At 46.4% G+C, this 16,135-nt stretch overlaps 1 protein-coding gene across 4 annotated transcripts; it reads right to left on the bottom strand.

The window, feature by feature from the left end:
• Positions 1–329: 329 nt before the first annotated feature.
• LOC138804719 (threonine synthase-like 2) lies at positions 330–15,699 on the bottom strand. 4 transcript variants are annotated; one of them, XM_069989184.1, is made up of 9 exons: positions 15,620–15,699; positions 13,284–13,518; positions 11,884–12,078; positions 10,547–10,699; positions 7,341–7,571; positions 2,872–3,020; positions 2,641–2,766; positions 1,172–1,323; positions 330–762 (listed from the first exon to the last, which is right to left on the bottom strand). In XM_069989184.1, exons 2-9 carry the CDS (start codon positions 13,504–13,506, stop codon positions 543–545), a joined length of 1,449 nt encoding a protein of 482 aa, XP_069845285.1. In that variant the 5' UTR covers positions 13,507–13,518; positions 15,620–15,699; the 3' UTR covers positions 330–542. The 4 variants fall into 4 exon arrangements, with proteins under 4 accessions (XP_069845285.1, XP_069845286.1, XP_069845287.1 ...); XM_069989185.1 differs by having other exon boundaries at positions 10,547–10,615; XM_069989186.1 differs by lacking the exon at positions 11,884–12,078.
• Positions 15,700–16,135: the final 436 nt, after the last annotated feature.

Below are 16,135 nucleotides of genomic sequence, written 5' to 3'. Positions count from 1 at the left end.
TTCATGGGTTTTCGCTTGGCCTAAAATGCTCCTTGGCATCCACAGGATTTCAACCTGAACCCAGTAACATAAATAAGCAGCTGCCAGCCAGCAGCTGACAAAAGAGAGGGCAACCTGACTCACTTTATCAACTTGACTTGCATGTCACTGAGGCTTTCTGTCCACACAGCATGGATCTGGGGATCCCCACTTTAATCCTTGTCCACATCACAGGCACCGGGACCCCCTTCTCCCACCTGCTCCGCTGCCTCCATAAAGCCAGGCAACCTGAGCAGCCACACACCTCAGCAACGCCACTCCACAGCCACAGGGCTGCAGAGATCTGAGAATCTCGTCAGACTGAACAGCACATTTATTCTTGAGATTCTCATCATTTCTGCTGACAAGACAGCTTGCACATGGCTTGGGAGCCAGATAAACTCAAGAAGATAGGCACAAGGCCTGTGTTAACAGACTCGGGAGAAAGGGTCCCAGGTAGCTCAAGGGCGCCCCCTCCTGGGAACAGAAAGTCCAAAGAAAACCAACTCCAATTAAGACTATTCCTAGGGCATGACTGCCTGACCCTTCCACCTCTGGCTCAGGGCCTCGATGGTGTCCCGAAGCATCTGTGTCCAGTTATCCTCTCTCCGCATTGGGGTACAGCGTGTCTCCTTATGCTCCAGGGCTAGGATCTCCGCAGGTGGGCTGGGGCTCAGCCCTGCAGCGAGGACTGCTTCTGGGAACTTGGCTGCAGAGGCAGGGGCCAGGCAGCACCGGGGAACGCTGTCAAGGGATGGGGCAGGCGTGGGCAGGAGGATAGGTGAGAGACGAGCCAGAGGACAAGGAAGGAGGAGGCAGAAGAGAAAGAAAAGGAATGAGGGACACAGGAGGAGGGGAGGGCATAAAGGGGAGACCAAGGGACCGTTAGTACCTTGAACTTGCCCCTACCTGGCAAGGTGCTCTTGGTTGAAGGCTTAGCTCACCAACCAGCACACACACATACACAAACACACACACACACACACACACACACACACACACACACACACACACACACACACACACACACACACTGTCCAAAGCCATCATCCACAGTTCCATCCCATCTCCTCACCTGGGAAAGAGGAGACCCCTGAAACTCAAAGCCTCCCCCCGTCCCCCCATGTACCCAGACCCCGCACGGGATCTATACCTGGGCTGTTGCCTGTCTGTCTGCTGGTAATGGTAGCTCACAGCCACGGCAGAATGAGGGCACAGCTGGTACTGGTTCTCCTCCCAGCAGCGGGCCATGGCCCTGGTGATGGCTTCATCTGACACCGACTCAGATGTCACCGCCTCTAAAAGCTGAAGATTACCAGGGCCAAAGAGGTGGGTGTCAGGGCTACAGAAGTAGGGAAAGAGGGCTAAAAGCCCGTTCACAGACCAACACCGGTAACACAGCTGAAACCGTCATACTAAATAGCTGACTCTGTTCAGGATAAAAATCAGTTGCCTGATGTCTGGGCTTTTTGGTTTGTTTTGATGTTTGAGATAGAGACTTGCTACGTAGCCCAGGCTGGTTTTGAACTCAATCTTCCTGCCTCCACTTCCTGAGTGCTGGGATTACAGACAGGAGCCACCATGCCTGGCTAGTTTCCCAAGTCTGAGCTGATTCATTCATTGAGTTGTAGGTCAATGTATCTAGTTGGAATTTGGCTCACAAATCCAATTAGTTGCCAATAGTCTGACATGGACTAGGTCAAAGGCAGTCAAACATTTTCACCATTTAGTGGGAATATGGTACTGAAAATTAAAGGTACTTTCAGAAATCCTATATTTTATACATAACTAACCATCAGTAGGTTGTATTGAAATAAAAGCAGTCCTTTCTAACCAGATTCCTAAAATAAATCAATTTATTTACTTTCTAAATAATAAACTCTCATTCTGAAAGAAAGAGAGACAATGGAGAGGGTGGAAGAAGAGTTCTACAGGAGCAAGTCTGCTCAGACTGGAGGGGCACAGTGGCTTTGAACTTGTTTGCCAGTTGTAATTACTGGAAATAAACAGCCACAATAAATAAAAACAATGTTACTGGATTAAGTCATGAATTACCAGGCACTCTACAAAATGCCTCACAGGTATTATTGGGTTTAAATCTCCCCATCATGAGACAAACATTTTTATCCTTGTTTTATGATGAGGACATGGAGAAGCATAGTTTAAGGAAAAGTCCAACATCTCACAGCTGAATTGAGGTTAGGTCTGGCTGACTATAAACCACATTTCTATTGCCTCTTCATTACATGCCTGTAATCCTAGCTACTCGGAAGCTGAGATCTGAAGATCCTAGTTTGAAGCCAGCAAGGGAAGAAAAGTCTGTGAGACTCTTATCTCCAATTAATCACTACAAAGCCAGAAGCAGAGGTATGGCTCAAGTGGTAGAGTGCTAGCCTTGACCTCAAGCTAAGGGGCAGTACCTGAGTTCAAGCCCCAGTACACCCACCACCACCACCACCACACACACAATCAACACAAATAAGGTGACTGTGAAAGTGTTTGTTTCATAGTAGATGTAAAAAAACATTAGATATCCCCTCCCCTTACCCTAACTTCTAACCTCTCAGTCCATTGTATGGCTACATCCTTTGCTTTCCCTATGCTGTATAGATAGGGACCAACCTTGCTGTGCAGTTCCTTGGGTAGAAGCAGAGTGTGGGTGCTTTCAAATTTCTCCATGAGGCTTCTTGTCACCTGGCTGTTACAGCCGGAGTACAGCCAAAAGATTCTCTCCATGTTGTAGGGTACCTGGGCAGAAAGGCAGAGTCCCTCCCAGGTCATGCTGATTTCAGCTTTCATCCAGTCCCACCCCACTAACACTTGAGTCAAGCTGTCCCTTCCCCGTCAGCCCACCTGGATGTCCATTGCTGATGCCAAGGTTGGTGTGACCGCTTCAGACAGAGAGAAGTCTCCCTGCTGGATGGTCCTATGGATGATGTCATTGTGGTTCACTCCCACCACCAGGCGGATGGGCAGGCCCATCTTCTGAGCAATGCACCCGGCTTGAGACAGCACAGGAGACAACAATGTTTCAGAAACAAAAACAAAAACAAAATTGGTTAAATTTGGTTTCATCAAAATGGAGAGACTTTTGTTAGACTTGTGTTTCCAATGACAGTTATTCTGAAAAATCAAGGTACAGATTGGGGAAAGAATTGACAAATCATATATCTAATCAGAGATCTATATCCTGGATATATAAAGGACTCTTACAACTAAACAATAAAAATACAAGTAACTCAATTTAAAAAATAAAAGATCTGAAACAGAAATTTCTCTAGCCTAGAGTCAGGTGCCAGTGGTTGATGCCTATAATCTTAACTACTCTAGGAGGCTGAAATCTGAGGATAGTGGCTGGAAGCCAATTTGGGTAGTAAAGTGCACGAGATTCTTATCTCCAACTGACTACCAAAAAAAGCTGGAGATGCCACTGTGGCTCAAAATGATAGAGTGCTAGCAGCCTCAAGTGAAAAAGCTCAAGGACAGCATCCAAGCCCCAAGTTCAAGCCCCAGGACCAGCATCAAAAAGAAAAAGAAGAAAGAAGAAAAGAAAAAGATAAACAAATGATTTTCTAGATGCTGGTAGCTATATAATGCTGGTAGCTATATGCCTATAATCCTAGCTACTCAAGAGACTGAGGTCTGAGGATTGTGGTTTGAAGCTAGCTGGGACAGACAAATCTGTAAGACTCGCTCTTACCTCTAATTAACCAGCAAAAAATTGGAAGTGGAGGTGTGACTCAAGTGGTAGACCACTGGCCTTGAGGGAAAAGCCAAGCAAGGGCATGGCCCTGAATTTAGCTCCAGTTACCAACACACACACACACACACACACACACACACACACACACACACACACACACACACACACACACAATGATATACAAATGTTCAAGGAGCATATTCAGCATCATTAATCATCAAGGAGACACAGACCAAAACTATGACCTATCACAGCATACTCACTAGGAGGCTTATAAAATAAAAAGCCATATTGTTGGTGAGGATGTGGAAATACTAGGAACTTCCCTAGTAGGGAACTGTTCCCTACTAGGAACCGGTAGGAGTATAAAATGGCATACTCCTTTGGAAAGCAATCTGGCAGTTCTTCAGAATATTCAACACATAGTTACTATATGTGTTGTGGTTCTCCTAGTAGGAACAAACTCAAAGGAACTAAAAGCACAGGTCTACATAAAAACTTATACGCAGGTGTTCACAGCATCATTAATCACAGCCAAGATGTAAAACAATTGAAATGTCCTGCAACATACAATAAATCCATGCAGCAAAATAAACAGTGACAGGGGCTACAATGTGGATAAACTTTGAAAATACAATAAATAGATTAAAGAAAAGCCATCAAGTATGGGAGTCCAGTTCTATAAAGTATCTAGAACAGAGAATTCAGAGAGACAAATAGCCGGGTGGTTGGCATGGGCTGATGTGGGGCATGGTCAAGGGCACATGGGAGTAGCTGTTACCGGGTTCAGGGATATAAATGTTATACAGCTGATTACAGTGATGGTCACACAACTCTGGAATATACTAAAAGCACTGTACAGTTTAAATGTGTGAATGATACACAAATCAGAACAAAACAATGGAGGAGAGAGGGACAGAGAAAGGAGAGAGGAAGGGAGGGAAAGGGGGAGAGAGAGAGACACACACAGAGAGCATATCACCCTATCCCACTCTATGTGCCAGCCACCTACCAGGTACCAATGCACATGTGCATTCCTGTGAGACAACCCATTTGTGGAAGCGGAAATGAAGGTACCAAGGGACTGGAATGTCCTGTCCAAAGACCTTCTGAGTGGCAGCATCCAGGTTCAAGGTTCATCTAAGTCCTAGCCATGCATTTCCCCTAAATCAACCTCACAGAAGCTGTGGCTGTGGATGGGGCCTAGAGATACACTGAGGAAGGACAGAGTGGCACCTCTTGTTTGCATGGAACTAACAAGGAATTCCTAATCCTGAGCAATGGAACACCCTAATATGTGGCTTAGCCTTAGGAGGGCGGAGCCTTCTTCCATGGGTCTTCCTCTGGGGACTGGTTAGGGGAGTTAAGGATACCCACACCACCCCAGTATCACGCTCAATTTTGCAAAGCACATTCATATTCTTATTTCTTTTGATCATCATGAAAACATATGACATCCTTAAATAACAAGAATAAATGGAAGGGCTAGGAATGTGGCTTAGTGGTAGAGTGCTTGCCGAGCATGCATGAAGCCTGGGTTCGATTCCTTAGTACCACATAAACAGAAAAAAGCCAGAAGTGCTGCTGTGGCTCAAGTGGTAGAGTGTTTGCCTTGAGCAAAAGAAGCTCAGGGACAGTGCCCAGGACCTGAGTTAAAGCCCCAGGACTGGCAATAAATAAATAAATAAATAAATAAGTAAATAAATAAATAAATAAATAAGTAAATAAATAAATAAATAAATAAATGGAAGCTCAGCTCAAGAAGCTCCAGAATGCTGGGTGTCAGGGGCTCATGCCTACAATCCTCGTTACTCAGGAAGTTGAGACCTGAGGATCCTGGCTGGAAGCCAGCCTAAGCAGACAAATCCAAGAGATTCTTATCTCCAACTAACCATCAAAATGCTGGAAGTGGAGCTGTGACTTGAGTGGTAGAGTTCCAGCCTTGAGCAAAAAAAGCTAAAGGATAGTACCTAGGCCCTGAGTTCAAGGTCAAGGCCAATCTACGTCCCCACCCAAAAGAAGGTTCCAGATGCTAAAAGATAACCAGCTTCCAACAGAGCAATTCTAGGCAGGAACATCCTTGGCAAATGTTGGTCATATGTTTTCTTTATGCCAGGTGCTGTGGAGGGTGCAGGGCTGCAGAGAACCTTAGCTTCACAGCTGTAAGCAGCACTAGGCGCTGAAGGGTAATATGAAGGAGAAGGGTAGACTTCACCCCATGGGTGGTAAAGAAGCCTATGGCCCGTGATTAATCCCCACTCCACTAGTGGAAAAAGTGGAGGAGTTTCCTAACCACTAAGTTGCTTTCATGGTATCACCTCAACTATCCCAGGTGCACCCTCTGAAGAAATGCCAGAGACAGAACTACCAAAAATAGTAATACCATAAGCCTTGTGGGCTGTTGAGGACATATGCTCTAAATCACCCAGGCTGTAATCCTGGCACTGCTACCGACCAGCCATGGTACCAGGGACTAGCTGACCTTGTCTTCTCCTCTAGTTCTTCATGAGAAAGTAGAAATCAAACTATATCTGTGGGCTCTGAATCTTCAGATTCAACCAATGATGGATGGAAAATACTCAATAAAATTGTCTGAACATGTAGACTTTTGTTCCCTATACTATATTATTATTATTCCCTACACTATAAAAGTATAACAATGATTTAGATAGAAGTTCTATGCTGATAAGTTATCATAACTCATCTAGAGATGATTCCAAATGTACACACACCTTAGATAAAGGACTTGAGAACATCAGTGAATTCTGGTACCCATGGGGGTCCTAGAACCAATTTCCACTCATAACAAGGAGTGACTCTCTCATCTTCCTTACAGGTCTGCATTTTGTAAGGATGAATTCATTCATTACAGGTATTTAGCACTGTTCTCAATATATATACAAATGTTTATGGATATTTATTATTACATGGGAAATTTATTTTAAGGGTATGCAGCTATAAAGTTTATCTTTACAAAGTTCATTCACACACCAAGAATCTTGTTTGCTCCCCGCAGAAGTCCAGAGATATATGATAAGTGATTCACTCTTTTTACAGCCCCAGAGCATCTGAGGGACCGCCATATCGCCAATCAACTAGCAAAGGGCAGATCTGGGGCCAGAATCCTAAGTCCAGAATGCTTTCCACCTCACGTGGTATCTGGGTAGTGTCCAGGAGAGGGAACGCATCATGCCACGTAGCCACCGCCCCCACAGCAGGCAGCTGACTGGGCTGGGAATAAAGTCCATATTTCTGGGAGGATATACTGCCAGACTCCCCAGCTGAGCCTTCACTTTGTTTCTCCACACTCTGCTGAAGGAGAATGCAAGGTCAAGTTGCTAAAGCACCCTGGGGTAAAGCCAAGGCAGCAAGAGTCTAGGGTGTCTATGGGGCAAGCACACACACACACACGCGCGCGCGCGCACACACACACACACACACACACACACACACACACACACATATACAGAGCAGGAAAATCTGAGACATTCTTTGTGGTTTCCTGTCACTTTCAGAACTAGGACATGACCTTCATGCTCTTTATATTTTCAGCCAGAGGACAGCAAGAAAGACTGAATGTTTATCTGAAAAGTCTCCCTGCTCCCTGGGGTCTCCTTACCTGCAAGGTTACCGGCAGCCCCTGTTGGCACAACCACTTCCACAAGAGGGAGGGGGTGAGTGTCCATGGAAGGGGTGCACTGGAAGTAAGCGAAGAAGTGGTGAGCTATCTGCACAAGGACCCGAGACCAGTTGATGGAATTCAAGCTCATCAGGTTGTGCTTCTTGACAAAAGCCACGTCGGCGAACACATCCTTAATGGGCTCATCCAGTTCATCGCTGTTTCCCTCCACTGGGGGAAGAGAGAAGAGGGTGGTTCTCAGAAGCAAGAAGCCACCATAGGCAGTCAGCACTGGACTACACTAGTACCCTGGGAGCTGAGCCCACCCACCTGAGACCATCGCTAAACCTCATGGCTTAGCCATGACTTTCCAGACTCAACAAGAAGCTTCTCAGGGATACTAGCTATAGCTCATATTCTGGTGATCCTAGATATCTTCCCTTGCTTATGATAAAAGAAAATGTAGCCAGAACAGTTTGTAATAGTTCTATCATTATATAAAGTAAGATATAACATGGCAGCTTTGGGGATAGTGGAAAAAGTATTTTGCTTCATATTCCATGCTCACTTCTCCCTGACTTCTGTGAAGGAAGAAAAGTGTTAGCCAATGGGAAGAGTCTGAGACTCTGAGAGGAAGGTCCTTTACTCTGTACTTCTCCCTGGGTTGGAGGGAAACGGTCGCTAGTCCCCTGTGGTCTGCCCTCATTTAGGTCACAAGAGTGAGTGTCCTTTTTTCTGTTCCATGTATCAGATAAGCTTGCTTGGTAAAGACTTCTCTCTGAACTGTTATACATTAGCTTAATTTTTTTTCGGGGGGGGTCCAGTCGTGGGGTCTGAACTCTGGGCCTGGGCGCTGTCCCTCAGCTCTTCAGCTTAAGGCTAGCACTCTACCACTTGAGCCACAGTGCCACTTCCGGCTTTTTTCTTATGTGGTGCTGAGGAATCGAACCCAGGGCCTCGAGCATGCAAGGCAAGTACTCTACCACTGAGCCACCTTCCCAGCCCCATTAGCTTAATTTTTTTGTGTGTGAGTATGCCAGTCCTGGGGCTTGAACTCAGAGCTTGGGCATAATCCCTGAATTTTTATCACTTGAACCCAGTTCCACTTAATTGGAGATGAGAGTCTCATGGACTTTCCTATCAGGGCTGGCCTCAAATCCTGCTCCTCTGATCTCAGCCTCCTGAGTAGCTAGGATCATAAGCATGAACCACTATCACTCAGCCATTAGCTTCATTTTAAGTGAATCATTAGGCAAATTTGTCAGTGACTTGTTCTCTAGTTTAACAAATGTCCCCCAAGATAGCAGAACCAGTAATTAGCCAATACTGATTCTTATGTGACACTTGGGCCTTTCTCCATTGGATCCATCCAGGAAGGGCAGGGAGTGAAATTGGCTGGGGGAAGTGCTAGAGCAAGCAACAAGGTTGTGAACCAGTCTCCCCTAACCACTGTGTAATAGCAATGAGGCTGGGGGACTGACTTCAGGTTCAGATGTCAACCCCCAAATGCTGGATCCAGTTATAGTACTCCTTTATCTTTGCCAGGACCAAGCCAAGCATTTTTGTGAAACCAGGAACTGGCACCAAGATGGACATATGATAAATTCAGGCAGCGAGAGGCGAAGGGACATATACATGAAGTTCTAGAGAAAGATTCACTGCTCCTAAGGAAGAGTCACTGCAGCTCCCAGGCCCTGAGTTCAAGCTCCAGGACCAACACACACATGCATGCTTATGTGCATGCACACAAACACACACACCTCTATATTTCTGAAAATATGCTTTATAACCATCTAATACTTCCTGAATAAAATTAACTATAATCAGAGAAAAAAGGAAGAGCCATAGAAAAAGAGAGAATTGGTTACCCAGAATCACCATCATGTGACCACAACAGGAACAATGCTCAGGAGTGGGAAAGGTAGAGAAAACAATTGCAAGAACTGGTTTCCTAAGGTACCACTGAGCTACTGACTCAACCAAGGAAGAGCACACACCACCTCTGGAGGACAAGTTATAGAATCTAGGAATTATTCTTCTTTAAGTTGGTTTGTATTTTCTGTTATTTCCTGCCAAAAACATCTTGAATAATAGTATTAATTGAGATCTAATTCTTGCTGTTTTAACACATCATGTCCACACATAATAAGCCAGCTGATCCATACTGACTGCTCACCAGCCTAAGGGAAAGCATTTATTTGTTGTTAGTTTCTGAACTTAGACACATTCTCCTTGAAACAAAAACAGTAAGCTCTGGAAAGGAAAATTTGAACAGTGATGTTTATAAGCAACTTTGATTTGGTTATGCATTATTTTCTTTTTTTTTTTTTTTTTCTGTCGGTCGTGGGGCTTGAATTCTGAGCCTGAGCACTGTCCCTCAGCTCTTCAGCTCAAGGCTAGTGCTCTACCACTTTAGCTACAGCGCCACTTCTGGTTTTCTGGTGATTTATTGGAGTTAAGAGTTTCATGGACTTTCCTGCCTGGGCTGGCTTTGAACTGAGATCCTCAGATCTCAGCCTCCTGAGTAGCTAGGATCACAGGCATGAGCCACCAGCGCCCAGCTGCATTATTTTCTTAAAATTCGAAATATATCCTCAGCAGACACTGGTAACTCATACCTATAATCTTAACAATGCAAGAGGCTTGAAATCTGAGGATCAAGATTTGAAGTTAGCATGGACAGATAAATCCAAGAGACTCTTCTTTCCAATTAACCAGTAGAAAGCTAGAAGTGGCTGGGCATGGGTGACTCATACCTGTAATACTAGCTACACAGGAGGCTGAGATTTGAGGACAATTGTTTGAAGCCAGCCCAGGCTTAACACATTTGTCAACGACTTAGAATAAAATCCAAATCATTTGGCTTAGCTGCAGCTCTGCCTTATTTCCTACACACAGGCCACTAGCAGGTAAAACCTACTAGGAGGTGGCATTCTGTGAGGTATGGCATTAAACCTGCACTTTCTAGGTTGAGCTGTTATGAGTTCATGCATCTGTCACCTCTAGTAGTTGAGAAGATTGCTGAGTCAGAAACCTTCGCAGAACTACACCAATGCATTTATATCACCTATATCAGAAAAGGACTGATAGAGAGAGAGAAAGAGGAGTAAGAAAGATGCTCAGTAGTGTGTCCTAGGCCATCTGCAAAAACAGACTCAGCCAAGGCAGGACCTGATGCTCTGGAGCCTCTGCCCAGCACCACCCACCTCCAAACACGTGAACATTGTCCTTCACCACTGTTGTCATCTGGAGTTCCTGGATCTTTGAGCAGTGACCTTTGGGCAGTAGAACAATGATGTCAACATTCTTTGCCCCTTGGACACTCTCAATGGCAGCACTCCCAGTGTCCCCAGAAGTTCCTGGATGGGAAGAAAGGAGACATCTCCCCTTTAGAAGAAGGGAGAGGGGTAGAAAAGGAAATAAGCGGCCCTTAAAGTATTGTTGCCAAATTCAGTAACAATTCCATTTAGGATCCACTGATCCATAGCTAAAATGTGTGGAGTGTGTGTGTGTGTGTGTGTGTGTGTGTGTGTGTGTGTGTGTGTGTGTGTGTGTGTGTGTGTTTAGAAGAAGGGAGAGGGGTAGAAAAGGAAATAAGCGGCCCTTAAAGTATTGTTGCCAAATTCAGTAACAATTCCATTTAGGATCCACTGATCCATAGCTAAAATGTGTGGAGTGTGTGTGTGTGTGTGTGTGTGTGTGTGTGTGTGTGTGTGTGTGTGTGTGTGTGTGTGTGTGTGTGTGTGTGTGTGTGTGTGTGTGTGTGTGTGTGTGTGTGTGTGTGTGTGTGTGTGTGTGTGTGTGTTTAGAAGAAGGGAGAGGGGTAGAAAAGGAAATAAGCGGCCCTTAAAGTATTGTTGCCAAATTCAGTAACAATTCCATTTAGGATCCACTGATCCATAGCTAAAATGTGTGGAGTGTGTGTGAGTGTGTGTGTGTGTGTGTGTGTGTGTGTGTGTGTGTGTGTGTGTGTGTGTGTGTGTGTGGATTGGAAATAAAAATCTCACAGACTTTCTTATCTGAGCTTGCTTCAAACCTTCTCAGATCTCAGCTTCCTGTGCAGCTAGGATTACAGGCGTGAGCTACTGGTATACTCCTCACAATCTTATGTATTCTTAAAAACATTACTAGCTGGGAATTGGTGGTTTACACCTGTAATCCCAACTATTCAGAAGGCTGAGATCTGAGGGTCATGGTTTGAAGCCAGCTTAAGCAGAAAAGTCCATAAGACTCTTATTTCCAACACCTACTCAGAAAAAGCTGGAAGTGGAGCTGTGGCTCAGAGTGGTTGAGCACTAGCCATGAGTACAAAAAGGCTCAGGGACAGTACCCAGACCCTGAGTTCAAGCCCCAGGACCAGAAAAAAAGAAACAAAAAATATTATTTTGAGAAGCAGCCATAACCTCTACTAGCATGACAAAGGGTTCCCCAGTGCCAAAACAGATTAACAATCTTGTTCTAGAATTGATTCCATAAGAGACTCAATTGAGAGCATCCTATAGGTGGACACTACCATCAGCACTAAGGGACCCCCACTACATACCTACAACCACAACGACATGCTTCTCCCTCTTTTCTAGGAAGTACTGCAGAAACTGAGCTGTGCAGCTCAGGGACAGGTCCTTAAAGGCAAATGTGACTCCATGCCACAGCTCCAATACATTCAGCCCATTCCTCAGCCTGCACAAATGAACCACCTCTTTGTGGTGGAATCTGCTGAAGGCACGGTCAATCAGATCTGTTAGGACAGTGGGTTAGACAGTGGATGAAGGGCATTATATCTTCCTTAAAGTTTCCTTTCGGTCTCATTAGCATTCCAAATTTAAAGATATCATCTGCTGCTACCAAACCAAAAGAAAAAAAAACAAACAGAAGCTCTTTATCTCAACATTTGTAACATAAATGTTTTGTTTTATCTGAACATTTATGAATACAACTTCATACACCTTGGAAAAAATCTGGGAAGACATGAGCTAAACTGTTTATAGATTCCTCAGAAGGATCCTCCAGTGACCAGAACTGGTTTTTGAAGACTTTCATTTTTCGTTTAGTACACTTTATCAGAGCCTGGATTTCTTGTGAGCATATATTCCAATAGAGGCTAATTAACTAGTTGCATTTTTTTAAGTCAGTGTCTCATTCTTCTTATTTTCTTTCCTACAGGCAGAAAGATTTCATTTAGTTTTTGAAATACTGTTTTATATCATGCTGCCAGGACCTGAGCATGACTGATATACCATGACATCTATGGCAGAGTAGTCTAGTACAGAACTTCTCAAACTTTCATTGGCGGACCAAGCACCTGGGATGTGGTTAAAATACAGAATCTGTGGTGGTGCCTATTGGATCACATGCTGAATGGTTCACTTCTCCCAGCCCCCCAACCCCAAATACCCATATTATGGATTTCATTTTTGCTATCCAGTGTGGTCCATCGACCAACAGTACTAATCCTATCTGGGAATGTGAGAGAAATATAGAATTCTAGACCCATCTTAAACTATTAAAGGTGTCCAGGGGAACCTATTGGCACATTATAGTTTGTGAGCCACATCAGTACAGGGTATTTGGTAATATTGTCCTTTCTGAAATCCATTCAGGAAGAGAAAATAGCAATCTGAGGTTCTGGTGATTTATACACAAAGAGAAAATACCTTAATATTAAAGCCACTCAGGATGACTATAACATCTCTAGTCATAATAAAAAAAAATTAAATAAAGAAGTGCTCTGCAGATCATGTGGGCATTTAGCTCACTGGAGGTGGGAAATGGATGGAATAAATGAACTCTGTCAGGATAGTTCCAATTCTGAGATTTTTTGAGTCAGGGAAAAGTTCCAAGATGGGGAAATGCAACTAGAGACTTTCTAGCATTCAGGTGATGGGTTTACAGCTCTGGAGTAGGACTGCTGAGCTGGCAGAGACAGAGGGCATGGGTGCTTACCATGCAACTCAGCTCTTGGAATGAGCTTAGGGCCAATGAAGAGGGAGCAGAGCTCCTTCACCAGGCTGGGATAGGAGAGCTTGCTCCAATGATGCAAGGTGTCTCTGTCCAGCTGTGGGAGCTCCTCAGGCACGTAGAGACCCCCATCAGGTGCATAGCCAGAGAAGAGGGCTCCTTCAAAGTCGACCTGTGGGGCCATCCCCCTGGTGCTGGTATACCACATGATCCTGGAGGCCTGAAGAGGGAACAGTTGTAGAGGACCTGGTCTTCAAGCCCCAGCACACCACAGGGTAAAACTCGAACAGCCACAGCCCCCTCAGCTGGTCTCTGAGCCACCACTAACTGAGCTGTCTGTCCCAGACCTGCAGACAACAGATCTAACTTGAGTCTCTGGTACTATTCAGATTATGAACTTGATTCACTACCTTAGAGAACAGTACTGGGAAACGCTGGGAAAAGAGAAAGCTCAGTCCACACCAGTAGTAAAGTCTATCTCCAAGTACAAAAATACAGGTTGGTATAGGATATTTGAAGAAATAGGCAGCTTTCCCCTGACACCCCCAATACTGGAGTGTAAACTCAGTCTCGTGCTTGCTCAGTTGCTTAGTGCTTTTCCACTTGAGCCATGCCTCCAGCCCAGCTTTTTGTGCTCATACTGGAGCTTGACTGAGGGTCTGGGCGCAGTCCCTAAGTACTTTTGCTCAAGGCTAACACTCTACTACTGGAGCCACACCTCTACTTCTGGCTTTTTGCTGTTTAATTAGAGATAAGAGTCACATGGACCTTCCCGCCTGGGCTGGCTTCAAACCAGGATCCTCAGATCTCAGGATTGCCAGCATGAGCTACAAGCTTCAGACTAGCCACCTTTTGATGATTATTTTGGAGGGAGAGGGTAGAAATCTTGTAAGAGCATAAGCTGGCACTGGCCTAGAATAATTCTGGCTTTGTAGAAGATGTCCTTGACACCTGTGGAACCAGTGTGAGTTCTACATGGACTGTCATATGCCAGTCCTCTGGCATATGATATATGGTTCACCCAATTTAGAGCAGAGATGAGCTTAATCATCCAAGCCAGGAATCTGTAGACAGTGAAAAGGAACAGGGGGCATAGGCATAAGATATATGACCCCCTAGTATAGAAGTCGTTGTTAAAGAAAGGAAGTCAAGGTAACACCAAAAGACTACTGCAGTGGGTACGCAATGCAAGCACAATGTCCACACACAGAAGCAGGGTGGGGAAGTCAGGGGCTAGCAGTGCCTTAATAGAGGAAGGTAATTCTTGGCAAGGGTTAGTGTCCAGCAAGCTGTCTGAGAACCTGGAGTAGCAGGAAGAAAGTCTTGTGAGTTCCCTTGATAGAGCTGGACTAAATAAAACCATGCAAATGAGCTGCCCAAAACACTTCTGCACACGTGTGGCCAGGGGCAGGGGCATGTGGGGCAATAAGGATCAGCGGCAGGAAATCTTTTCAGAGCACCTGAGTGGAATGGACCACATGTGCTCTTGCTCTGAGCTCCCCGCTCAGTAGGATGCGGGCAAACTGTCCAAGAACAAAGGTCAGGGTTGACTCCAGCTCTGCCCGTGGGAGCACAGTGCTGGACTGATTAGCCACGAACCCAGGCTCTTTACCAAGCTGGGAATTGTCCATGTTCTGTCCACCTGCCGCAGAGGGTAAGCATTCCCAGGCCAACATAGCAAAAACTACAGAGCAACACCGCAGTGCACTGCAGAAGCCCAGGGAGAGAATCTGCTCCCGCAGTGGCGGTGAAGTTGAGGAAGAATGGACTGATTTATAGGACCTGCAGGCACCGGCGGCAGGACTGGCCTGGGTAAACCTTGGGGCTTACTGTGGTAGTCATCTTCCCTGCTACTCCTCTGGAGCTTAATCCAGAGCAGAAACAGAGCAGAAAACTGCAACAGCTGTAACGACCAGGGTGAAGAAGAGGCCAAAGCCTCTGGAAGGCCGCAGCGAAGTGGGGAGGGGCGCGGACGGGGGGGGGGGGGGGAGGGGGGTCCTCCCTTCGGGGACAGGCCTGCAGGAGCACGTGGGCCTGGGTGGAAAGTTGGTCCCGGGAGGCCTGAGCTGCTCGCCGGGGCCTAAGCCTCCGGGCACAGAGCATCTCCCCAAAGTCGGGGTTCACAGCCGAACCCCTACAAGGCAGGCGGCGCCCCCTCCCTCACTCCCCCCTATCCCCCCTCCCGGCTGCTCCAGCTTGGAGGTCACAGACGCAGCTAGCGCGGACTTCGAGCCGGGCAGGGCCGGGCTGCGAGGGCGGTCAGGGCCCAGACACGCCACCCAGGGCCTCAGCGAGGGGGCAGTGGGGCCGCGCGCGGTTACCGGGAGCGGCGCGCGGCGCAGGGGCAGCGGGGCTGGGGCTTCGAAGGCGGCGCAGCAGCCCGGACCCACAGCGCGACTTCCGGGAGGAGCCCGGGATTTACGCATTCAATGCCCAGAGCAGGGGCGGGGGTGAGGGGCGGGGCGATGGGGCAAGGGGGCGGGGAAGGGGGTGGGGAGAGGGGGGAGAGGGGAGAGGGCGAGGGGCGGGGCAAGTGGCAATGGGCGGGGCGGAGGCGTGTGACTGGGAAGATGATGATGAGAGTTGTCTGCAAGAGAGAAATCTCTCGCTGGTGACTCTGCTAAAAGCTTTATTCACACCCAGGCTCTTAATCTTTGCCAGGAGGCTGAATAAGGGTAAAACCCTCATTTTTCACTTTGATAAAAGAAGGCAAGATAGTAGGAAGGACTCTTGGTCTCTGTCTCTCTAGCTGTGTGTGTGTGTGTGTGTGTGTGTGTGTGTGTGTGTGTGTGTGTATCTCCCTCTGTCTCCCTTGTATTGGTTTTAGGGCTGAATTC

This window comes from Dipodomys merriami, unplaced genomic scaffold, assembly GCF_024711535.1.
Source record: "Dipodomys merriami isolate MVZ:Mamm:240054 unplaced genomic scaffold, mDipMer1.0.p SCAF_37, whole genome shotgun sequence".
NCBI lineage: Eukaryota > Metazoa > Chordata > Mammalia > Rodentia > Heteromyidae > Dipodomys > Dipodomys merriami.
This window is presented reverse-complemented; position numbering and strand designations above follow the sequence as displayed.

Coding starts and splice junctions, on each gene's coding strand:
- LOC138804719 (XM_069989184.1), bottom strand. CDS start 13,506: ATGTGGTATACCAGCACCAGGGGGATGGCCCCACAGGTCGACTTTGAA. Junction 10,700..11,883: donor GCATGTCGTTGTGGTTGTAG/GTATGTAGTGGG, acceptor CTTCCCATCCAG/GAACTTCTGGGGACACTGGG. Junction 2,767..2,871: donor CATCAGCAATGGACATCCAG/GTGGGCTGACGG, acceptor CTTTCTGCCCAG/GTACCCTACAACATGGAGAG.